This window comes from Mixophyes fleayi, chromosome 3, assembly GCF_038048845.1.
Source record: "Mixophyes fleayi isolate aMixFle1 chromosome 3, aMixFle1.hap1, whole genome shotgun sequence".
Taxonomy (NCBI): domain Eukaryota; kingdom Metazoa; phylum Chordata; class Amphibia; order Anura; family Limnodynastidae; genus Mixophyes; species Mixophyes fleayi.
In genome coordinates, this window is record NC_134404.1 from 254,957,392 (window position 1) to 254,983,597 (window position 26,206).

At 39.2% G+C, this 26,206-nt stretch overlaps 1 protein-coding gene across 25 annotated transcripts in view; it reads left to right on the forward strand.

Moving 5' to 3' along the window:
* The window catches only part of AFDN (afadin, adherens junction formation factor), a 187,330-nt gene that overhangs the window by 140,369 nt on the left and 20,755 nt on the right, over positions 1 to 26,206 (forward strand). For 12 of the 25 annotated variants that reach the window (XM_075203419.1, XM_075203430.1, XM_075203435.1 and 9 more), the window contains 7 exons: positions 2,194 to 2,312; positions 5,841 to 6,029; positions 7,374 to 7,465; positions 8,707 to 8,895; positions 9,457 to 10,509; positions 13,070 to 13,105; positions 23,136 to 23,270. In XM_075203419.1, the coding sequence (XP_075059520.1) occupies positions 2,194 to 2,312; positions 5,841 to 6,029; positions 7,374 to 7,465; positions 8,707 to 8,895; positions 9,457 to 10,509; positions 13,070 to 13,105; positions 23,136 to 23,270 (1,813 nt within the window). Of the gene's footprint in view, positions 1 to 2,193; positions 2,313 to 5,840; positions 6,030 to 7,373; positions 7,466 to 8,706; positions 8,896 to 9,456; positions 10,510 to 13,069; positions 13,106 to 23,135; positions 23,280 to 26,206 lie in introns of those variants that run through there. The other 13 variants (XM_075203423.1, XM_075203433.1, XM_075203437.1 and 10 more) reach the window with 4 other exon arrangements.

Consider the following 26,206-nt stretch of genomic DNA (forward strand, 5'->3'; position numbering starts at 1 on the left):
CATGCTAGAAGAGACTAGAACATCAAATCGGACGTTTCCTATCTTTTTCAAAGAGATTTTGGTCTGCTTTCCTCCATCAGTGGAACGGAAGGAAATAGCAGACGCATCCTGGAAACAACCAGATCGGAAATTTACTATTCTGCAAAGCTATCTAACTAAATATTCATTACAGGAGGAGGACCTCAACCGTTAGGAACAGGCTCCAATGGTTGATTCACCGGTGGCACACTTGGCACGCCACACCACACTCCCTATCCCAGGGACAGGATAATACTGACCGCAAGATAGACTTTAAAAATCACTCTATCTATCTGAAAGAGAGAAGAGGATTTTTATACTCACGATAAATCTGTTTCTCTGATTTCATCTTGGGGACACTGTGTGCCCTCCCTTCTGCTATTCTGCTGTTTGGTCTCTGGTTGGTTGACTCGTCTTTCTTGGTGCTTTATACTTGGACTGGAGAGGCTACAGGGGATTGCAGAGGGTAGGGCTTTGTCAGTTTTGATTCATTAGCAAAGTTAACCTGTTAAGTGCCACCTCTACTCTCACAATCCATGGTAGCAGTATCCCCCAGATGGAATCAGAGAAACGGATTTACCGTAAGTATAAAAATCCTCTTTTCACCATCTTGCCAATTATGCAACTCTTAAAAAAAAAATTAATACTCCTCTCCGCTCACATCCAATTTCATGTAAAAAAAATAAAATAAACAATACTGTTGGTTACTCAGCCAGTGTTTCACATCACGGTCAGCAGCAAAAAAACGCAAATAATCACATGTAATTTAAGCTCGCTATACACTTCAGTGTTTTCAGACAATGATAGGACCAATTACCCGATAAATGACCGTTCAATCTGATATTGCATTAGTGTGTACACTTAGGCTGTGTTATTTTGATTTTTACGAACGACTGAAAAAAAATCCCAATAAGCATGTGTACAAACTATACATGTTTGAAAAGATTTACTCTCAGATCTTTGTTCTTTATCTGTCAAAACTGTCACATCCATAGGCTGAAAAGATTATGACTTTGTAAACTCTTTGGCGATTGTGAGTGCATACACACTGCAGGATTAGAAGGAGATTTTTAAACCGTACAATCAATCAAATGAAATGGCAATTGGTACTTTCGAACGACTCTCGCTTATTGTGTAAATATACGCACTAATGTGATATTGGCCCAAACGGTCGTTTATCGGGTGCTTGGCTCCATAATTGTCTAAAAGACCTGTAGTGTGTACGTAGCCTTAGATGATGAACGATAGTCATTCCAAAGCCCAGACCATGGTTTGCTTTGATTGTTCAGCAGAACTATAATTCTCGTTCAGCTATGGAATGACATCCTTCCAATCCTGCAGTGTGTATGCACTCACGATCAGGATGACCATAGTGTTTGCAGAGTCGTTATCATTTCAGCCGACCGTTATGACAGATGAAGAGTACATATCTGAGGGTAAATCTTTTAAAACCTGTATAATGTGCATGCATGACACGGCATGCTGATCGGGGCAAACATTTTGTAGTGTGTACCTAGCCTTAAATTTACTGCATTTTCTTTGGTCTTAGTCACCCTAGAGTATTATGTAGGAACCATACAGTAAAGCCAAGAAATAAGTAGGACATTAGACAAAGCGTTTATAGTTTTGTATGCAGTGTCCTACTTTTGGGTGGAATCTTAGCAATTGATATGTCAACATGTGCAAAGTTAAAGACTTTCTCTAAAACAGATGGCAAGGAGCAAGAGTATATACATTATACAAGTGTGAAAAGTGATTTCCAGGGCAACTTAAGCAATTGTTGCCATTGACAGTCATTTGTTCTATGGAGCGTGTTTTTTTTCGGGGGTTTTGTTTTCTGTCTCCGCTACTGCACCAAAACGCATATTGATAAAGAAAAGATGCTCTTCTAATGCAAAAATGTACATTTTCCACATTACTAAAATTAAAAATGTGTTTAACGATTTTTTAATAAAATTTCCCAATTTTCCATAACTATTGAATCCATTGCATAATGTTTTCCAAATCTCACATGTGTGCTGCAATTTGGGACAGTGATAGGAGGAGAAATTACCTCTGGGTGTGTGTGCCTGGTTCTACTTGCTAGGATTTAGCCACTTGCTAAAACAAGGAGAAGAAAGAAATTATGTAATCAGTGTTTGCTGCTGTTTTATTAACATCACATTTTTTCAACAGGGCTGCTGAACTTATGACAAGAACAGGTTCAGTTGTAACGCTTGAAGTAGCGAAACAAGGAGCAATATACCACGGGCTGGCTACACTGCTAAATCAGCCATCTCCTTTGATGCAAAGAGGTAAATAGAAAGATCCTTCATCATTTATTTATATAACGTCAACATATGCCGTAGCACTTTACAATTGGGGACAATCATAGTAAACTAATAAACTAACTGGGTAAAACAGACAGAGATGAGAAGGCCCTGCTCGCAAGCTTACAATCTATGGGACAATGGGAGTTTGAAACATGAGGCTAAGGCTAAGTCTACATTTTGCCTTTTCGGCCCAGCCAGGCTGTAAAGGTAAAAGTGACTCATAAGCTAAATGATCCTGTCACACAACAGTGTGGGTCAGGGGGTAGTTGTCTTGTGTGAAATTGTGTAACGGGTAATAGGGTAAGGTAGTGAGGTTAAGAGGGTGGTTAAGGAATATTATAAGCTTGTCTGAAGAGGTAGGTTTTCAGAGAACGCTTGAAAGTTTGTAGACCAGAGGAGAGTCTTATTGTGCGAGGGAGAGAATTCCATAGAGTGGGTGCAGCCCGAAAAAAGTCCTGTAACCGGGAATGAGAGGATGTAATTGAGGGTAGATGAGAGACGCATATCTTGTGCAGAACGGAGTTGCCGAGTTGGGAGATATTTTGAGACAAGTGAGGAGATGTATGTTGGTGCAGCTTTGTTGATGGCCGTGTAGGTTAGTAAAAGTATTTTATATTGGATTTCGTAGAAAGCAGGCAGCCAGTGTAGGACATACAGAGTGATTCAACAGAGGAATAACGATTTGCAAGGAAAATCAATCTTGCAGCAGCGTGCAAAATAGATTGTAGGGGTTTGAGTGTTTTGGGGAAGAATTACAATAGTCAATGCGGGAGATAAGTGCATGAATTAAGGTTTTAGCAGTGTCTTGCGTGAGATATGTGCGAATTCTGGAAATGTTCTCTAAATCATGTTACATACATCTAGATATGATAGATAATGTGGGGAACAAAGGATAAGTGTGAGTCAAGGATTACACCTAGACAGCGAGCTTGTGGGGTGGGATTTATGGTCATGTTATCAACAGAGATAGAAATGTCAGGTATGCTCTTGTTGGTGGGTGGGAATATTATTAACTCTGTTTTAGAAAGATTAAGTTTGAGTTGGCGAGAGGACTTCCAGAATGATATGGCAGAAAGACAGTCAGTTACACAGGACAACACAGATGTCGAGAGATCAAGAGAGGATAGATAAATTTGGGTATCATCCGCATAGAGATGATACTGAAATCCAAAGGAACTTATTAGATTTCCAAGAAAAGCAGTATAGATGGAGAACAGCAGAGGACCTAGCAATGAGCCTTGTGGTACTCCAACTAAAAAGGGAAGCGGAGCAGAGGTGGCCCCAGAGAAATTAACAGTGAAAGAGCGATGAGAAAGGTAGGATGAGAACCAGGATAGAACAGTGTCTTGAAGACCTAGGGATTGCAGCGTTTGTATGAGGAGAGAGTGGTCAACGGTGTCAAATGCAGCAGAGAGATCCAGGAGGATTAGGAGAGAGTAATGGCGTTTAGTTTTAGCAGTGATCAGATCATTGACATGCTTAGTCGTCAATGCAGTCTCTGTGGAGTGTTGAGAACGAAAGCCAGACTGAAGAGGATCCAACATGTTTGCGGAAAGGAAGAGTGTGAGGCAGGTGTAGGCAAGTCTCTCTAGAAGCTTGGAGGGGCACGGTAGCTGAGAGATGGGACGGTAATTTGAGAGAGAGAGTTTGGGTCGGAATCTTGTTTTTTAGAATAGAAGTAATCACTGCGTGCTTGTATAGTGATGGAAAGATGCCAGTAGAGAGCGAGAGATTACAGATTTTAGTTAGTTTTTAAACTGATCAGTAAACAAGGATTTTTTCACCTCTATATATGGTGTATTCTCACCAAATAATGGCATACCATTGTTCCTTGTTTTAATAAATTAATTTCTCTACACAACTATTTTTTGCACTTGACTGATCTTGTTTTCCATTAAATTCACTTTTTTTTTTTTTATCAAGCCCATGCCATTATAAAAAATTCCCTACAATTATATGGTCACTGGTATTTCACAGATAACCAGTTCAATCAAGGACAGTTTTGTTATAGCAAGTTTTGTTTTTCCATGATAAATTACACAGTTAGTAGTTCTCATATTATCATGTTGTGAATTTGATCTTTAATAAATCTGCTTCCAATATTTAATATTCCAGTTATTGTCGCAACTTTTAAATGTTGTGCTTGTCGTCTTTTACACTGATATTTAGTTTAAAACATAAAACCACAAGCCAAGAGCGAATGTTCCACCCACAATAAAACACCTATACTTCACCACTGTACTCAGACAGCTATAAAAACAATTGTGAGGAGGGGAACTGACTGGACAGCTTTTGAGAATGGGAAAAACAATGACATTGTTTAGTTTCCCTTGATGTAGTCACACCTTTGTGAAAGCTAGGTTGTGTGATGCAACAGAAGTAGAATACATTTATTTCTGAACATACACAATAGCATAATTGCCAACATTTGTGAAATGTATTCCAGGGACACTTTACTAGTAAGCCAGTCCAAACACAAAGGTTGTGCACAACGCTGTCTCTGTGAACCTGCCATCATGATGTTTTTACAAAGTTTGATTGTTGCATTTTAAATTCTCCTTTCAAAAAATATTGACTTCTACAGCCTTGAGAATATCTAGCATGAATTGCATCTATCAGATGGTCAAAACATTTCCATGTGCAATCTGTGAAACCATGGGCTGCCCCTATTAAGGACAGTTATCAACTATTCAATAGACCTATACAAAGGAAGAATAAAAATTTGGTGGTTGGCCTTTTAAATGTCACAAAAACAAAGGCACATAAGCAATTTTATATATGGTAGTTAGTATGAATGTGTTTTAAGTTGTGCAAAAATCACATCTAACCTATGGTGCTGATGCCCGGTTCATGATGTCTCATTGTCAGTGTGTTTTAAGTAATATTGATACAACAGGCCGGTCAGGGATTAAGAACATCCTTATTGAGGGTATATACATGTATATTGGGTACACCAATATTTCAGATTTTTTTTTTTAGTGGCTGAAAGGGGTATTGCAAGAAGGCACAGTCTCACCTAAAATGGGCATGACCAAATTTTGCATGTTCTTGATTTCACGATTAGGAATGGTGGCAGGTATGTTGTGAGGTAAATGTGTAAAATATACATTTTGCATTTGTCATCATCCAATGGGGCAGCGACTGATGTCATTGAGTTCTCTGTACTGCGCTGCAAAATTAGTGGCACTATATAAATAGCTGATGACGATTACAAGCCATCCGGGAGCAGTATTGGCAATATCACAAAAGGATAGGATAACATTTGTTATAAATGCTAGTGAACAGGATCATCTAACCTTCAATCTCTACATTGATTTTGTTCCTGGATCACTTCCATTGATCACTGGGAAAACTGTTGGTGTTTTTCAAAGGTAGAATGATAAAGTTTATATTTTACACTGCCCTTCAACTTAATTCTAAATGTTTATCAATGTATATTCTGTCATAGATTTCTTGAATTATATTGCTTATAAGTTTAGTGTAAATGCAGCAAACTAATGTTTGTTTCAGATCGCCGTGGCTCAGGGAAACCTCGACCAAAGAGTGAAGGTTTTGAGCTTTACAATAACACTGCTCAGAATGGATCACCTGAAAGCCCCCAAATGCCTTGGCCAGAATACGCAGAACCAAAGAAATTACCTGGGGATGATAGGCTTATGAAGAATCGTGCTGATCATCGTTCCAGTCCCAATGTAGCAAGTAAGCTTAAATTGGAACAAACTTGCCAAGTTTTCATACTAGTACTTTTATTGATTAGTACATCTTCTGCTATTTGTTCCATTTCTTGTAAGCATGCTTTCCACCGTTTACAATCTCCCCATCCAGAAGATCCTGGAGAGGAGATTAGGGGGTAAATGTATGAACCTCCGGATTCTTCAACTCCGGCGAGTTCAGCGTCTTCAGCGCTTAAATTTAAAGCGGCGCTGCCTTGTAAAGGGAAGTTTCCCTTTACAAGGCAGCGCCGCTTTAATAAATTTAAGCGCTGAAGACGCTGAACTCGCCGGAGTTGAAGAATCCGGAGGTTCATACATTTACCCCTAGGTTGCAAGTACAGGGTCCAGGTGTGTCCATCGTAAACAGTGAAGTGGTTCTGATCCGGATGGGATGTCTGCTTATCCCGGAGACTCCCCGAAATTAGGGAATTTCCTGGACAACCTGAGAGAGTAGGGAAGGATCCATTTAAGGGTTTCATATTGTATGTCCCCAATGTGATTTAAATGCACAGAGGCCCAAAATATTTTGCGCTGCTGTACAACTTAGAGGAATTGTTTTAACATCTTACAGAAGTATTGTTATTTATCTTGTTCACTTAATAAAGCTATGCTACAATTATCCAGTTGATGTAGTTGTCAGTATTTAATTGGGTCTTACTATATAAAATACTGCTACATTTCCCAACAAGCTTTATAAAATCAAAACTTTTGCATCTGTTTGCCCTGCCTGTTGGCTGGGAGTCCTTTTTATGTAGATATACAGGACCCTCTCTAGGAATCTCATTTACAGCCTTAAGAATAGAGCCAGTGACTACTCTAGTGTTTACTATAGAAACCAGAAGGATTACAGCCACAGGTAGAAATTTAAACTTTTATAGTGAAGGGCACATTGGAAAGCCACCACAGACAGTTGCAGGTGTCACCTTATCTATGCACCTACACATTTGGAGTTTGTACTCATGGCTCCAGTTCTGTAGGTTTCTGGAAGAGTTAATGTAGTGGTCATACAAACCAATATTAAAGAAACCTTATTGGCCACAGATGAGGTACTCCCCTTTCTGCTACACTTCAGAATTTAGAGATTGGCTTGTGTAACTTGCGTCCAAATGTGTAAGCTCTCACAGGCTGTGTCTCATGTTTGTCTATCTACCTGTAATGTTCCACGCTGAATTATGGTTATGACTGCTATGCTGATTGTCTGCTCATGCACATGGAATTAGTACATTTTTGTGCTACCTGTAATTGCTGAGCATTAATCATACTAATAATAATTTTATTTAGTTGTTTATTTTAACGACAAATGCAAAACATTTAAAAAAAATCTTTCTAGATCAACCTCAAAGTCCTGGTGGAAAAACAGCATATGCTAATAGCTCAACAGTGAAGATCACATCAGTCTCTACTGGAAATTTGTGTGCTGAGGTTAGTTATATTTGTATTTATTAACTGCTAGTTTTTGAAAAAAATCTAATTATTATGTAGTGTTATATTACCATTCAGTTCTTGTCTTGTGTAATTTCTAATCTGGATTATAAGTATTTTGGAAATAGACTAAGGAGTTTTTGTCACCCAGGTCACCTAACTTTATTTTATACCTGTCACAGAACTCCAAGGTGATTCAAACTATCCTTTATGGTCTGCAGGAGGGCATATGCTATATATCAAGTGTAGTGTGAATATATTCACCTAAAATGTTTCAGCTGTCAATAGATCCAGAATACATTGGATTTTAGAAGTGCCAATATGCAGTAGAGACCATAAATATCACTGTTGTATAATATACATAAAAACAAAAATAGAAAAGGATCTGCTCTCAAAGGATTTATACTTCAAGTGCAATATTTGCTAATTTTATAACATTATATATAATATATTTTAACAGTTCCTAAAGTTGCACTACCATCTACATAAATAATTTTACGAAAGTGCCTCTACTCCTAGCTGAAGTCCTGGGGGCCAGGTGTTTTTCTGAAATGCAGAGCAGCAATGGTGCTTAGGGAGCCGGCACCTTAGTGTAATCTTTTACTAGGTGGTAGTGCAATTTAAAGGGAATCTTAAATAATTCTCATCTATGATTACCTGCTCTTAGCTTATTTTGTGAAGGAAATGTTGTTCTTAATGTTATTCATCACTTGTATATGGCAAGGATTGCCAATTTGTCTTTATGCAATATAGGATCAAAGGAATTTTCTTAACAGCTCAACAGCTAGGGTGCATTTTTTACATTGTATTTTAGGGGGGTATTCAATTGTTGGCGAGATCGCTAAAATACTTGCGCTCAAAGAATATTACTGTTAATACGGTAACCCTGCGCGTAAATACCGTTAATACGGTAATTTACTCGCTGGATTACAGCTCAGGGAGCTGCAAGCTGAAATTCAGCGAGATATTTCCGTATTAACGGTAATATTTTTGGAGCGCGAGTATTTTAGCGGTCTCACTAACAATTGAATACCCCCCATAGAGTCCGAATTATTGTCCAGAGGCTTTAAATTAAACAGTGAATTAAGGAATATTTGTGTGAGATATTATACACTCCAAATATATATTAATAGTTTTTATATATTTATTTTCTTATAAATTTGTTTACATTACCTGTTGTGGGTTTTTTTTGTTTTTGTGTTTTTTGTTTTTTTTTGTTAATCAAAATTTGTTTGTTCCAGGAACCACCACCCCCAGCAAGACCAGAGGCCTATCCTATTCCCACACAGACATATACCAGAGAATATTTTACCTTTCCAACCCCCAAATCTCAAGAACGCATGGCACCTGTGCAAAGCCAGTGGCCAGATTATGAAGAGAATGTCCATGTCCAAATAGGAAGCAACCACTCCAGCAGTACTTCAGTCCAAGTAAGCAGATTTTGGCTCTATGGGCCAGATTTAATTCAGCGGGAGGTGACACGATGTGTCTCTGCAACAGTCCTCAGAGACGTATCACATTCGAGTTTTTTACTAAAATCTCCTCTCATTTGACCCCGCATCCCATAGACATGCGAGGGGAAAATGAGTGGAGATTTCTGTACCATATTGGCCGAACATCAAGATGATGTCCAGCGGCACCTCGCTGCTAATTGAATGTCCCTGCCCGTAGGAATGGTAACTTTCCCCGCTTTTATTGGGGACTTGATTGAGTCAATCAATGAAGCTGGAAGCTGTCTCCTCTGACTTTACAGAAATTAAATATTAATGTTCCTTTTTTTTTTTTTTTTTTTTTTTTTTAAAGTTAAAAAATATTCATTTTTTTTATTAGCATGTGTACATCTCAATAAGAGCTTTTTTTCTGCAGCTCAGATGGTGACTAGATTGGTATGTTTGTAGTCCACTAAACCTAATTTTTGCACTGTAACAATATGCCAGAACAAATAAAAATACTCCTTCATAGTACTTTTTTTTTTTTTTTTGTCTTAACAGCGAATTGCTCATTCCCAGGAGGAGTTGCAGGATGACCAGGGATTTCCATCAGAACGAGGTCGTCTAGAGCCGGTGATGCATAAAGATGTGGAGTATTTAGACAGAAAGCTGGATGGTAAAGATGGTTGGATGAACCAAAGCTCTTCTGTGGAATTTAGTACATCCAACCAAGAACATTTAAATAATTCTAATAAAGCTTATTCTTCTGCTTCCTCATTACACAAAACAGGGCCTGGGCGTTGGAAAACACCAATTGCATCTCAACCTACACCACTTGTGTCGCAGCCTATTAGAACAGACCTTCCACCTCCACCACCTCCTCCACCAGTACACTATGGAGGAGAATTTGAGGGAGTCCCTGTTGAGTTACCACTTCCACCCCCACCAGCACAAAGTCAATTGGGTCCCCATTTGAACTCTCAAGCAGCTGTAATAGAGAGGAAAAAGAGGGAAGAACATCAACGATGGTATGAGAAGGAGAAAGCCCGCTTGGACGAAGAGAGAGATAGAAAAAAGCGAGAGCAAGAACGAAAACTTGGGCAAATACGGCCCCAGCCTCCTGCTCCTCCACAGCCTTTGATTCCACAGCCTCAGGTAGTAGTACCACCTCCAAATATACCACAAACAAGACCAGAGAAACCTGCAACTCTTCCCCGTCCACAAGAAACAGTGATCCGGGAGCTGCAACCTCAACAACAGCCACGCACAATTGAGAGACGGGACCTTCAGTATATTACAATCAGCAAAGAAGAACTTTCCTCCAGTGACAGCCTTTCTCCAGACCCATGGAAGCGGGATGCCAAGGAAAAGTTAGAAAAGCAGCAGCAAATGCACATAGTAGACATGCTGAGCAAGGAGATCAATGACCTACAGAACAAAGCTGACAGAACTGCTGAAGAGAGTGACAGACTACGCAAATTAATGCTTGAATGGCAGTTCCAGACACGACTCCAAGAGTCCAAACAAAAGGACGAAGATGAGGATGAGGATGAAGAAGATGACGATGTAGACACTATGCTTATTATGCGCCTGGAAACCGAAAGAAAAGCAAGGGTAATTGCAATTTATTTTTTTCTTGTAGTATGAACTAGTGTTGTGGGGCAGAGTCTTTATTAGCTGTTTTTTAAGGTAAGATATACATTAAAATGTTGTTGCATTATTGCTTGATGACTTAATGGACCCCTAAACTCCAACACTGACTTTTTCAGACATGAACCATTAATGATACATTATTCAGTGTTAACCAGGCATTCTGATGCAGCTTTGTTAAAAAGTAAAATATTACTGGCCCATTCTTTTACAAACAGATGTTACTCTTTCCAGTCTGGGTAAATGTCAAAAAGCTAAAATTGTACTCATTTGAACTGCTGTAATATTACTGGTCATACCCATATATATGAATCTATCAATCCACCAATTTTCACAGGGCATGTCTGCAAAGATGTTAGACACTGTCTTTCTGCTCTGTAAGAGAAGCATTCACCCTCTGATAGCACAGCCTGCTGAAGAATATAGTCATGAATATTTTAGTTCAGTATAATATTTATTATTCAGCTTAATAAAACCGTATTTGACAATTGTCAATTAACAGCTTTACTTGGTCTTAAATGAACTTAGTTCTTCCTGCAGATATAGCAACTGTGTGAGTTTGTCTGCTTTCCCTAATAAGTCAATGATTTAGATGCTTAGGATAAAATTGAAAACAAAGGATTTCTTTCAATGAATGCTAATTGCAATTTTACATCTTCTGGTGGAGAAACCATTAACAGTATATACTGCTGCATTTTCACGGTTGCCCAGTACTATATTTCGATAAAATTCGTTCTCCAGGTAAACTGGACATGCAGGGATTCCCAACCAGTGTTTTGAAACTCATTTGTGTATCACAAGCTAGAATTTGATGTGACAGGTGGAAGGTATTTTGTAAATATGCAACAGGCTGATATGGAAAATATATGTTAATTTAAAATGTACCTATTTATAATACTTTATTATGATTACTCTTTCATTTATCATAATTTTATCACAAGTGTGTCATAAAATTGAATTTCCAGTTAGGCGTAGTACAAAAAAATAGTTTGGGACTATCACTCGAGCTTGTAATATTCAGAAATTGAGTGATTTTCCCTTTACTAGACTCTTTAAACCACATATTCTATGAAATTATTTTTCCTTTTATATTGTAGAATATTTATCTCTTTAAAGCGCTCTGCTTCTCTTTTTATTCTTGTTTGTCTTGCAGTTGTATAGAAACTTTGTGAATTGTATCTCTGGTGTGTCACCTTAGATACTGATCTCTTACAGTTTTACTTTTGAAAATATTCCTAAACTATAGTTTGATTAAAAAAGGTAGTAGTAGAGCCCTGTCATATAGAGTTTGCATTATCAAGTCATTGCATTTACGTTTACTCTAGTCATATATGGTGTTCTACACTATTTTTTACTTTATTTTACCCTTGTCATAGAAAGCCTCAGATTGTTTCTGCAAACATTTTAATATGAGTAAGTTTTACAAGATTGGCTAACAAGCTTAACTTTGGATGCTGTTTTATTTTGACCTTGATTTAGCCAGCTGGCACTGAAATACATCCTAGGTTAATATGTTAAAATTATGTTTGCCTGATTACCCTAGTGAGTACATTGATTTATTTTTTAGTTCAAGTATACATCTGGCACCCAAGTAGCAGAACCTTGGTGGTCTTTCCTGCAGGATCTCAAATATACAGTCGGCGTGGCCATCCCACCCACAACCCTGCCTTTCTGCTTTCTTCGCATATCATTGCCTAGAGAGTTAAGTATTTGGATGGTACTTGAGGGAAGCTGGCACGGAAAGCTGATTTGGACAAACAGCACAGCCTGATTATATAATGCCCCGGTGGGAACCTATCTGGTTCTGATAGATAGCAGAGGAATATTTGGGTGCAAAAACAAAATTTGCACAGCCTTCTCCTTTAAATTCTACTAACTTGTTATTGCCTTTTACATCCCGATCCATATCTGTAACCTGTTATCTTTTAGTTTGTTTTTTATGGTTAATAGCAGGAGAACCAGATAGCCAAGTTGCATTATATTTGCTGCTGACCTTTATAATAATGCTGGCCACACACTGCAATTTTGCAGTTTTCCTGATGAACAATTCGTTCTGCATCCAAGTAAAGAACAGCAAAATTGACAGTAAAATGGTTAATTAGTATTACATTTGGGTCAGTGGGCCAAAATACAGAAAACATTTTTTCAGAACCATTTGTCTTTTTGATTTAATTATTCTTGAATATTCATTAACCCTCATGTGCAGTGATATTTAAATGATTACATTTCCGGGAAAATCACCTGTGTGTGGCCACCATAAAATGTTCAATGAAGCAAGTATCTTTCTTGCAAATTATCTCCCTTCATAATTACTGTTATACAATCTTCTGTCACCCTTTACCCTATGCATTTCAAGTGCGCATCGTCCTGCATTTTTTCTTTAATTTGCCTCTTAGGTACATGGGAAAACAAATGGCTGGAACAACAGACAAGAGGAATTGCTTTATGAAAATACCAGTTTAATGTTTTTGGGGTTTTTTTTCACTTAGCTTCTTTTTCCCCCTCTCCTCTTTGCTATCTGCAGCAGACTGCTATGCCCGCAATCTCTGTTCTAGATTTGGTATGTTGTGTATTTTCTTTCTCTCTTCAGCCATCTGTCTATTTTTCCCTCCTTCTCCTCGCTTATAACTCTTCAGTAACTTCACATTTTCTCTGTAGTGGTAGATGTGCTGTCTTTGCTTTGTCTTTAGTGTCCTGTTTTGGGAAGATTCCTTCATGTTTTTGAAGCATGCATTGCCTGGAAGTAGTATCACTAGTATCTGAATGCCATTTGTTCTTTTTTACATTTTCTTTGTTCTGTACTTGTAGACTTGTCTTATTATAAATCAGGGATGGGCAATTTTCAGTGTTCTTGCTATTGCTAAACTACATTTTCTATGACTCTTTGCTGGATGCTGGTCATCAATAACTCGAATGCCAAAGGTTGCCGATCCCTGTCTTAAATACTTTTGTTATGCTCATAAAATGTTTTATGTAGACATTTTGCTACTGGCACCAATATTGAAAAGCCAGTGGCTTAATACTCCTTTCTTTAAGTATTGGCACACATTAGTCACCACAGTATCTTGTAACCTGTTGACGGCAACCACCTTTCACAGCAATAAAGGGCTAATGTAGTTTTATTAATTCATTGTTGAATTACACTAAATTGGCAACTATTTAAGTACTGTGGTGGCCCTAGTTTTGTAATTTGGAAGATTGTTTTTTTTTTTTTTATTATTTTCAAGCTTAATGTCTATGGCAAATGTTTAAGTTTCAAAACATTAGCTGTGTATTGTATTGTGAATATTCGTATAAAAATGTTATATCGGTAGTTAGCATAGGGTGAAAACTTTTAGCTAAATTACTACAACTGTGTGATGAAAATTGATTGTATTGAGTGAAAATTTTGATTTTGCAATATTCTTTCCCCCAAGCTGTATAATTTTATGAAACCATTTAGTTATTTGTTAGCTTTTATATTAAAAATTATACATTAAAAATTAGGTTGCCTTATTTAACAAGCAAACCTTTTTTCTAACCACTTTTTGTAATTTAGTCCTTCCATTCCCTTTAATAATGAGGTTACCTGCCTCTGAATCCTTTTGAACTCTCCTTATGGTGAAGTGCCTAAAACTGGTACCCTATATTCAAGTTGTGGGCTAACTAGGGACTTTTCATCTCGATTTTTCCCATTTGTAGGGAAAGGACCACTTCTCCCCTGCTCTTGTTCCTTGACCTGCCTGAAAAGCAGTCTTTCAACACAGTTGACCACCCTCTCCTCAACTCTCTTCATTCCCTTGGCCATTGTGGCACTGTCCTTTTTGGGCTTACCTCCTACCTCTGATTGCTCCTTCAATGTGTCTATCTTTTTGTGTCCCCCAAGGCTCTGTTCTTGGTCCATTTAATTTCCTATCTTTACAAATCATCTCTTGGACAACATTCACTTCTTCGGCCTCCAGTATCACCTGTATGATGATAACACTCTAATATATCTTTCCTCCGCTGACCTCTCCCTTTCTCGCCTCTCCTGTATGACAGCCTCTCTGCCATTTCCACTTGGGTGGCTGAATGCTTCCTTAAGCTAACCATATACTAAACTGAGATTGTAATTTTTATCACTGCCCAATAGCACATCCCTTCCTTTCATTTGTCTCAAAGTTGATAACATGACTCTCACCTCTGTTACCCATGCATTCTGCTTAGGGGTCATCATTGACTTCTTCCTCAACTTTCACACCCCAGATTCAGTCCCCCTCTATCACTTTCATCTTCGCAACATTTCCAAGATTCAATCTTTCCTCTCCCTGGATATCACAAACACCATTGTCGTCACACTTGTCTTCTCCCATTTTCATTATTGCAATTGCTGCTTCTTTGACCTGCCTTAGAAGCATCTGTCCCGCCTACAGTCTTTCTGAATTCAGCATCAAGTCTAATCTTTGTTTCCTGACGTACCTCTTCCTCGGTGCCTCTCTGCAAAGCCCTTCATTGCCACAAAATATTCCTCCACACATTCGCTCTGTCCTGCCGATAACCTTCACCTCACCTCTCTTGTAACCACCTCGCACCTTCGCCTGCAGGACTTAGCCCACACTTTTCCCTACCCCCCTGGAACTCCCTGCCCCATCAGACTAGACTAGCCCCCAACCTCCAGTCTTTCAACTGCTCCCTCACATACCCTACTCCATCTTAAGACAACTCCCTCCATATACTCCACTTGTCTATTCCACTCTTTACTATCACCCCCATTGTCTCCATGTTCTCACTTTTGTCTTCTATTGCTTGTTCTCTTGCTCCAAAATGTACTTATATTTTATGTTTTGTTGTCTGTATGGCACTGTAGAATCTGTGGCGCCTTATAAATGAATGATGGCGATGAATTGTATTCCATTTATTCCATGTGTAAGTAGCATAGTTATTACCATAGCCAAGGTAAATTAACTTGTAACTTATTACAAAGAAATAAAAAATTCTTGAAACTGGCAGGTTACCAAATCATAAAATTTGTCCTGGTAATGAACCAATTTTACATAAGTTGCTTCCATTAAATCTATTGACCCCATACATACATATTTATCATTATGACATGCTATCTATCGGCTTTATTTACTCAGCAATGGCCTACTGTTGAGTGATATTAGTCTAGTTAGATTGTTCTGCATAACAGACACTTCTGTGACAGTGAAGTACTCCCATGGAACAGGAATATATATAGAGCCCATAGTGTAGTAAGTAAAGACAAAACAAATCAACCAATAAATACATTATGATCATAGGAAGATCTGATTCTGGCCTCTATCACAAATAGGAAGGAGGGGGACTAAAATGTCATTTTAATGGACAGTCAACTGGATAAATTATCTGAAGTTTTCTAGGCACAAAAGTGTTTTTTTGCATGTGATTAATCACCTTGGGGGGAAAAATAATGGAGGATATCTTTTTACTATCATATTTGTTAACACCTCTAAATACATAAATTTTTCAGTTTACTATTAACCATTCCTTTCCCTACTCCATGGCAGCCCTTACAATGGGTTAATACCCTGATCAGCTTAGTGTAGACAGGAAAAATTCGCCCACCCTGAACCATTTATAAGGCAGCTCCTCCTCCTCCGCACCTTTCTTTCCTGTCTGTGTGCGTAAGACAGGGTAGTGCAGAGTAGCATTTTTTTGGTTTGTTTGTTTTTGTGCTAGAGGGCTTACCAGAGGGTTTGGCTTTCCTCAAGTGGTTGATTGTGTGGCAGTTCAGCGGGAACTGTGCCTGGAAAGGATCGTTCCCTTCACCTTTTGGCTGTTTGGGAGTCATCAGCAGTACTGCCGATGGTGCCCAAGGCGGGCGTGTGCACAGTGGCACAGTACAAGTGCGTGCGTATAGTGGGCACATGCGCAGTGCACTGTGCGGGATGCCGTGCAGTGCTGGCTTCCCCATTCACCAAACCACCTGTCAGGAGCAGAAGACAGGTGGAAATCGTTATCGTGCTATGGACACACTTTGATTATGTCAGGGCAGAATTTTGGAATCGGACCACGCAAGACAAGTCGGTCCAGGAGATAGTCACCAGTGGATATGCCATAGAATTTCATACCTGACCAAAAGGAAATATGTTTGTCCAGTCAAGAAGTCCCACGTCCTTCTTAGAACAGCGAGCATTGGAAGACTGCCTGAAAAGTCTGGTGGAAACAAAAGCTATTGTGGAGGTGCCGGCAAATCAGGAAAAAGTGTTTTCTGGACCAGAAATAGTTTGGAATAGAACCACATCAGGTGCCTTCAGAAGAATATTAGATTTACGAGCTCTGAATTGCTATGTACAAGCAAAACCTTTTTGGATGGAGTATATCAACTCAAACCTCAAGGCGGTAGAAACAGGAGATTTTCTGACGGTAATAGACCTAAAGGATGCATATTTTCATATCCCTATTATGATCCATCACCAACAATTCCTAAGGTTCTGCATTAAAGGACGCCACTTCCAGTTTACTTGCCCTACATTTGGCCTCTCCACATCTCCAAGAACGTTTACCAAGGCCCTCATAGTTCTCATAGCAGCACTCAGGGAGAGAGGAATGGCTTGGTGGCCATATCTGGACGATGTTCTGATTTCGGCGAAGTCAAATGAAGTGGCCATAGAGGCTACATCCCAAGTAATCCGTTTTCTGCAACAGCATGGTTGGTTAATGTGTCAAAAAGCCATTTGATACCCTCACAACAGCTTGTGTTCCTAGGGGTGCAAATAAATACAAGAACGGACAAGGTCTGTCTCTCTCAGGAAATATTGGACAAAATCCAGTCGCTGGCGCATCAGGTCTAGACTCAACCTTGGGTTTCAGCACGAACCTGGCTCCACCTCCTAGGAATGTTTTCCTCAACAATAGGAATCCTTCCATGGGCAAGATGGCATATGAGAGACCTTCAATCAAACCTCTTTGCAGAATGGGATCGTACAGCGGGGTCTCTAGATTCCAAACTCAACCTCTCAAGGTCGGCGAGACAGTCCCTGAATTGGTGGCAGCTCAAAGGCTTGAGGAAGCAAGGGATGACTCTCTAGATTCCAGACTGGTGTGTTCTTACCACAGACTCCAGTTCAGTAGAGTGTGGTGCTCTCATGCAGGGGATGGTCACGCAGGGCACTTGGCGAGATGATGAGAGACTTGTCCAGGGGAATATCATGGAGCTGAGAGCGGTCTGGCGTGCAGTCCAGTACTTCCAGTGCTATCTACGGTCCAAACATCTGCGAGTATTCTCCGACAACAGGACTGTAGTGTTTATAAACAAGCAGGGTGGTACCAAGAGCAGAGCAATGCTGGCCAAGGTAACCACGGTAATGACATGGGCAGAAACAAATCTGAAGAGTCTCTGGGCCCTCCACGTGGCAGGCAAGGACAATGTAGTGGCAGACTAAGCAGACACCAAGTCCATCCGGGAGATTGGGAGTTGCACAAAGAAGTCTTCCAGCTCATACGACACAGGTTTGGAATGCCAGAAATATGGCCACAGGGAGCATTGCCAAGGTTCCCCTATTCTACTCTCGTCACAGAGACAACAGGGCCCTAGGGATAGATGCAGTGGAGCTTCAAGCTGGGGTACGTGTTCCCTCCCTTTCCAGTCATCCTTCAAGTACTCGGGAAGATAAGGAAGGAAAATGTGGAGGTGATAGCTGTCCTACCGGCATGGTCGTGTCGCCCTTGGTTCATGCTAGCATGGAGGATGCTGCGGGAGCAACCATGGCTGTTGCCGGTCAGACCAGACCTCATACATCAGGGTCCAGTTCTGCATCAAACCCGGACTCCCTTGGTTTGATGGCATGGAGACTGAGCGGCGGCTTTTGAAATTCAAAAGGTGTCTCAGACGAAGTAATAGACATTCTAATTCAGGCAAAGGAAAAGAATTTATTACAGAATTTGAAAAAAATTAATTTGTTGGACGGGGAACATGGATCCCATGTCCGCCAGTGTCCCAGATGTTAGTTTCCTAAGGTTGGCTTTGTTAAAAGACTAGCACCATCTACATTAAAGGTGCAAATATCTGTTCTTAACATCCTTATTGATACCAAGCTGTCATCTCAGAATCTGGTCTTTCAATTGTTTCAGGCACCGAAGAGGTTACGACCAAAAGTGAAACAATGTTTAGCGCCTTGGGACCTTAATATTGTCCTAGACGCCTTAACCTCGGACCCTTTTGAACCATTGCAGGATATTTCTCTCAAATGACTCATTTTGAAAGGGCTTATTCTAGTGGCAATCACTTTGGGTCGTCTAATAGGGGACATACATGCGTTATGGTGTGAAGAACCCTTTCTGAACGTTTACGAAGATAGAGTAATCTTAAGGACGAAACCAGAGTATATACCCAAGGTTGTCTCCTCCTTCCACATCAATCAAAAATTGGTACTGCCATCTCTCTACCCTCATCCCATGAAGAGAGACCGCTTCATACTTTGGATGTGGTGAGAGCTAGATCTACTTACATTGTCAAGGCGGAAAATCTTAGGAAGACAAAGCAACTATTTATACTTCCTGAAGGTCCTCGCAAAAGACATGCCCCATCCAAAACCACATTGGCGAAGTGGATTAGAGAAGTGATTGCACAGGTCTGCAGTGGGACAGGGTGTGAAGTGCCTAAAATACTGAAGGCGCATTCAACGAGGGCAGTGGCGACCTCCTGGGCGCATAGAAGCCAGGCATCTGCAACCGACATCTGTAAGGCAGCCGGATGGTTGTCGATGTACACTTTTTTTAAGCATTATCTGCTTGACGTATCTGCCTCTACGGAGACACGGTTTTGGAGAAAAATTCTCCAGCAAACGGTGTAAATAAATATTTTTTGTTTGGCTGTTATTAATGTGTTGGTTTTTATTGCCCTCCTGACTGTTGTACTGCTTTGGTATATCCCATTGTAAGTGCTGCCATGGAGTAGGTAAAGGAAAATTGAGAATTATACTCACCGTTAATTTCCTTTCCTTGAAATACTCCATGGCAGCCCTATGTTTTCCTACCCTTATTCTAATGGTTATGTTTTAAGGACATCTTGGGAACTTACAAAAGACTATTTAGTTCAGGTGGGGCGGATTTTTCCTATCTACACTAAGCTGATCAGGGTTTTAACCCATTGTAAGGGCTGCCATGGAGTATTTCAAGGAAAGGAAATTAACGGTGAGTATAATTCTCAATTTTCATGATCAGATAAGATTATTTCGATAGGTGACCTGTTGCTGCATCACTAATGATACTAAACGGCATTTGTGATGTCAATCAATGCATTGCTTGTTCCCTTTAATACATTACAAACTAAATACACTAAATATTTTGTCTTGAAGTGCATGATTATGCTTGGCTGTTTTATAAGAGTTGAGAAACATACTACTTAACAACATTCTTCTTACTAGTAATTTCTCCCTACATTGCTACTTTTTTCTTTTCTCATATTTTTACGTACTGAACTATGCCAATGAACTCATTGACTTAAATAGAATCTCTCAACAATCAGTTAGGGCAGGACTTCAAAGCCAATTTTTGGTGTTCTATTTTGTCGTAAAAGCCTCTTTCATCCTGCAATTATGAGATCATCATCAATGCAAAATGCAGCCTGTATAGAAAAAATATATATGTAGAAGTTACTTTGAGGTTGGAGCAAAAGCAATTGTACAAAATATTTAGTGTACTTGGAATCTGATTTTGTTCTGTATGTCCCGATTTATTCTATTTTTTTTTTATTTTTTTTCTAATGCTTGTTAAGAGGCGTAAAACATGCATTTTAACGTTGTTTTTTTTATTTCACATCTCTATTACTTATGGTTTCACTGCTCACTATGCATATCTAGTTGTTGGGCAAGTTATCAATAGAACTTAAACCACAATCTCATGAGAAAAATGTTGTTTTTTTTTGTTTTTTCTTTACATAAAGCATTGTCCGCCTATAGGAAGAATCTTGCTGATAAACATATTTTCCTTGGTTTATTTCTTCAGGCTGCCATTAATGATTTTTATAATTCTACAGTGTCTTGTAACTACCATGGCAGCCACTGTCATATGGCACATGATATACTGAGCTCTTTCTAGAATGTAAAATCCTCCTTTCCTCCTTCTGCTTTCACATGACATGCTGCCTGAGTTTGTGTATGTGATTGGCAGCCATACTTGTCTACCCTCCAGGGAGGTTTTTGAAAAGGAGATGCTAATTTGAACAGCTAATATAAAATCAGATGTATGCTTAAAGGTATGGAAATGTTTAATTTATACATAAAAATAATAGTAATGTATTCTCCATTTATAACAAGCTGATCTTCACAATGCTGCTTTGCCTCAATTTATGTTCTAGTTTATTACAGTTGTTGTTTTTCAGTTAAGCTAGCTAGTATAGTGCAGAGTGGTCTCACATATGCTTCATATGTTGTAACAACCATATACACCTTATACTGGTAGTCTGTCTCATATCAATCATTCACCCAACACACTGAGGCTTACTGTTATATTGCATGTAGCTATCTTCCACAATGTTAGTTAAAGCAGCAACAGTTTTGGTTACCGTATTTTTCGCTCCATAAGACGCACTTTTTCCCCAAAAAAAGTAGGGGAAAAAGTGTGTGCGTCTTATGGAGCGAATACTGCTGGCAAGAAAGAAAAAAACGTACAATTTCAGCGTGGAGAAGCGAGTCCCGGCCAGGCTGCAGTTCCTCCTGATCGTCCGTCCCTCCGCCTATCTGTGAGGACCTAGCTATCACATGGGACGGCATCTGTCATGTGGTGCACATCCCATGTGATAGCTAGGTCCTCACAGATAGGCGGAGGGATGGACGTTCAGGAGGATCCAAAGTGCTGAAGACATCGCGCGCAGAGGGAATAAGGTAAGTTGTCAATATTGTGTTTGTGTGTGTGTGCGCTGGAGTAGGAGTGAGAGAGAAGAGCAATGAATATACAGAGGAGGGAGAGAAGAGGAATGAATACACAGAGGAGGGAGAGAAGAGCAATGAATACACAGAGGAGGGAGAGATGAGAAATGTATTTTGTCATGTGCAAGCTATTTTGTAGACATATACATCTGCAAAATATAGTGTGTGTGTGTGTTTGTGAGTGAGAGTGGGGGCCAGTGTATGTTTTCCTCCTCTAAAAACTAGGTGCGTCTTATAGTCAGGTGCGTCTTATGGAGCGAAAAATACGGTAACTCCCTTATTTTGACAACTATAATATCTGCCACTGGGCCAGTGTTATGTTGCAAATGTTGACATTGGATGTAAAACTTGTTTTGCTTATCCCTCCAAAGCAAGAATATATAAAAAAAATTGTACAGTGGATGTAAATTCAATCTTTTTTACCATATGTCATTTTTTTTTTACAATACAAAGGAAATTGTTAATGATTGCTGTTTATAAATATTAATCAGTTATGTTGGGTCACTGTCATTCTGAGGATTCTCCAAGAGCAAAGCCATTCTTATTTCCACCTTAATTTTAAGAACCACAACCCCAACTAGAAAAATATCAACAGTCTGTGACCCCTGCTATTCTGGAGATATTTGCTCCTGGCACCACTATAACTAATTCTCCTGGTGAATCTGTCTTCAGTGCTTTGAATAGCATTGAAACGTATTGGGTGTTCAAAGCCTTGACTGGATGCAGGGCTGCATTACAAGGCCCTAGGCACGCTAATCTAGCCAACTATTCAACACGATTTATTTTTATGTTGAAACATGGGTGTCTATAAAGACCAATTAGCAAAAATAGAATGTTAAAAGGGGTAGATTACTTTTTATACTTCTACAACCTTTTCCCTTAATTCTATGCTCAGCAAGACATAACGCTTTTTTTTTTTTTTTAAACTTCAATTGCATTTCATGAATTCTGGAAACATTACAGATGTGTATCATTTAAATTTGTTATGAGCAGTGGCAAATAATGTGTTTAAAAATCAGTTTTCTATTACAAGATTTAATCTGACGGCCGAAACAATTGGTCAGTTTAACAGCTTTACTTTATTATGTCATGGTAATGGAGGCTATTCATTTTTCAGTATATCTGTGTTCAATTCTAATGTAATTTCAATTGGATTGTAAATGTATCCTAATGTATCATTTTTTTAATAACAAACGGATCACATTTATACAGTGGATATAATGTCACTCTTGTTTTTTATTTTTGTTTTTTTTAACTTTATATATTTACCAATGTCTGTCTTTAGCTCCTGGTCTGCAGCGTCTGTCAGCATGCAACGGTGTGAGCACTGGTAGATATGGTGGACTGAATTTGTCCTAGCTTATTCTAGTATTAGGACAGGGTGTGCCTTGTATGTGACTGCTAATTGGATTGGTTACAGCTACAGTTCAAGCTGCCATATAATGTAAATGCACGCAGAGCCAGTATTTCGAATCTCTCATCCAGCTGCTCTGACGGTGCTCTACTCTGCATGCTCTCAGCACAGCCTAACCGGGAGGTGAATTCAGGTAATATACCTACTTTAAATAGGGTTGTTTGTCAAAATGTAGACAACACCTTAAACAAACCTACTTGTTTAACTGTTGTATGTCGTGTGAGTTTGAAAAGTTTCAATCTAAGATTCTTTCTTCTCTCTATCTAACTCGTGCTAAAAAAAATGCTAATCAGAAAATGATTTTATAGTTACAGGATGAGGAAAAGAGGCGGCAGCAACAACTGGAAGAGATTCGTAAACGAGAAGCTGATGATCGTGTGAGACAAGAAGAAGAGCGGCGTCGTCAAGAGGAGGAACGGACAAAACGAGAAGCTGAAGAAAAGGTTTTGTAAAATTTTGTTAAAAGTTGATCAATGTTACATTAAGCAAACCAGGCTGAATGAGTGGATGTGGTAAAACTGTTTTATTGTGATTTGCCTATATATGTAAAAGCACACTAACCCTATTGTTTTTCATTTTACTTGTCTATTGTAGCTATAGAGAAACTAGATAAAAGATGAATATTCAAATAATAATGTCACAAACTTGGCCTGGTCTTAGTGTGTCATTGTTTGTTTTGTTTTTTTTTAACTTTTTTCCATAATCCATGTGCCTCCTCCCAAAGCTGTCCTGTCAGTTTTAATAATATGAGAGAACTGCTTGGAGGCATTGTCTGACATCACTGAGGTATTATTGAATTTGGAGAATACAAAGTCTAGAATGAAGGGAACAGGTAAATAGACAGTCTCCTAATTTTACTTATAGCCTGTGCAGAGACAATATCCATCTCTCTATATGTTTGGTATGACTCTGCAAAGAAAATGTTTGAGAGTAAGTGACTTTCTTTGATGGTAGACTATTGCATTTACTTGACTTTTTTGCTATTACAGATTGATTAACATTTCTCAGTTGTTGCATTGCCCTGTTATAGTACTCATGGTATTTTTGAAATATGCCAGATGCACAATAAAAATGTAATAAACTCTGTTCACGGTCCATCTGATGTTTGTTACAACGGTCATGGTTATTGTAACAGCATATGTCAGTGGCCTGTTGACTAATCTATTAACGAATATTTGAGGTAAAAGATTTAATTTCATTTATTTTGTTCAGTGAATTTGAAATAACTAAACGGCTTCAGATGAAATATTTATCTCATGAAATAAAAAAAGAATCTGGTATTTAAGTGCTAGAATATTAAAGTGAACGTTAAAGGCCTGTTCTCACCTATCTGCTGCTGATTTGCTTTTCAGGTGTCAATAAATGCAGGATAAGTAAATATATAAAGATAGTCTCCAGAACTGTGTTCTAAAATATTAGCGTTGAGTTTAAAACAAAATTAACACCCTATTATGCCTTAACATGTGCTTACCAGTACAGTGGATTGTATTAGTAAAAGAGCGATGTATAAGTGCATGAGAATTTATTTCATTTGTTTTATCTATTTCACCAGTGCATGTGTGTGAATGGGGCCCTTTACGGCTTGCTAAAAGAGGTCATAAATCAAAGACAATTGCTACTTTTGACACCAGTTGGTGGAAGAGGTTTGAAAAGGAGGCATGTGATTGGATTTGAGTGGCTCAGTAACATTAATGTATAAACTGTTTATAACCTGATTCACGGTGTACAATAAGGTATTTATTTCTTCATCTCACTGAGCCAGTGCAAATGAGAGATATATTTAGTCTGCCGGAAGGGTAGGAAACAGATTGAGCCAGTTGTGTTTTGGCAGCATCCATAAGAACTCTGCTGAACACCTTCGTTACTTTTTCTTCTAGCCAGCAAGAACTATGATGTGACCTAAAGTGGAAATTGTTATACACTTTCCTATATTTAGGGGAGCTGACCAGGGCCGGATTAACCCTAGGGCTAACTGGGCTACAGCCCAGGGGCCTCGGTCATCCAGGGGGCCCTTGAAAGTGCTCAGCAGCAGTATTGATCGGTCGGGGGCTGGGGGCGCCCCCGGCATGATCAATGCTGCTGAGCACTTTCACTGCGGTCCTTCCCCGGCATGCTGTAGTCTCCTTACTGAGGAGATCTCCTGAGTCTCACTCTCACAAGTTCTCCTCAGTAAAGAGCGTACAGCGCACCGGGAAAGGACTGCAATGCCAGGAGAAGGAGGTAAGTGCCCTGGGGCGGCTTGGCTCACCGGGAAGGGGGGCCCTCACGGGGGCATGGAGGCCCCCTTAGCCCAGGGGCTTCCAATCCCTTAATCCGGCCCTGGAGCTGACTAGTAGACAAATGTTTGGCTTTACGGAGTCCTGCAAAGTTCCTAGGGTTTATAGGGTGAAAGTAATTGGGGAGGAATCATGAAGATTATTGTAGTATTTCAAATCAGTTCCTTTATTTATCTTGGTATATTGAACAAGTTTCTTCATAAAATGGATCTGCAGTCAACAAATCAAGCAACAATACATTTATATACAACAGGAGAGTAGGTGTAGGAATACAGTAGTAAAAAGTAGACCTGCAATTGACAAGATACAGAAATATATATTTGGGTTCAGGCAGAAGTCAGTCTTTAGGAGATGCTTAATTCATATAAAGTACAGTCCAGCAAGGAGACTAAAGTTGATGTTCCAAAACGGATATGTACAATTTTTCGAAGGTCCATGGTGTATCATGGGTCGGACATGTCAGGACAATCATTTGGGTGGGGGTGATAGGATAATACAACACTTGCCTCTTCATACATCTCAACTCCTAAATTGAAATTTGCTCTCCTTCATGCCATCTTAGATCTGCATCTGACCTGCACCTTTCCTCATATGCTCCTACCTATTAGACATCTCCTGTGTTGCGAACTCTGGAATTATCTACCAACCTCCACCCGATCAGACTCTCCCCAGCCTTCAAATTTTTAAATGCATTCTGAAGACCCACCTCTTTATTAGTCTACGCCCTCCTATACTATTTCCACTTTTACACCCTCGCTGCTTTTCCAATCTCCATTCTGTCATGCTGGTTCCTACTATCTAAGCTGTGGCCTTTTCTCATTACATGATAAGCTCTCACAAGATCAAAAGAAAAATGGCAAAATGTAAAAGTAATATATTCTTTGTAAATTTAATAGTTTAATTGAATGGGGCTTAAAGTCCTATGCGCCCCTTACTTAGTGTAGTTAGATGTAGCTGTTAATATAGTAGTATTCTTTGTTTCCATACATTTATTGCATATGTAGTCATATATCCAGATTTAAAAAAAAGAGTATGCGTTAAAAATAGGAAATAGGTTGCTTGAAGAAATGTTAATATATTGATCTAAAAATCATTAAAAGGTC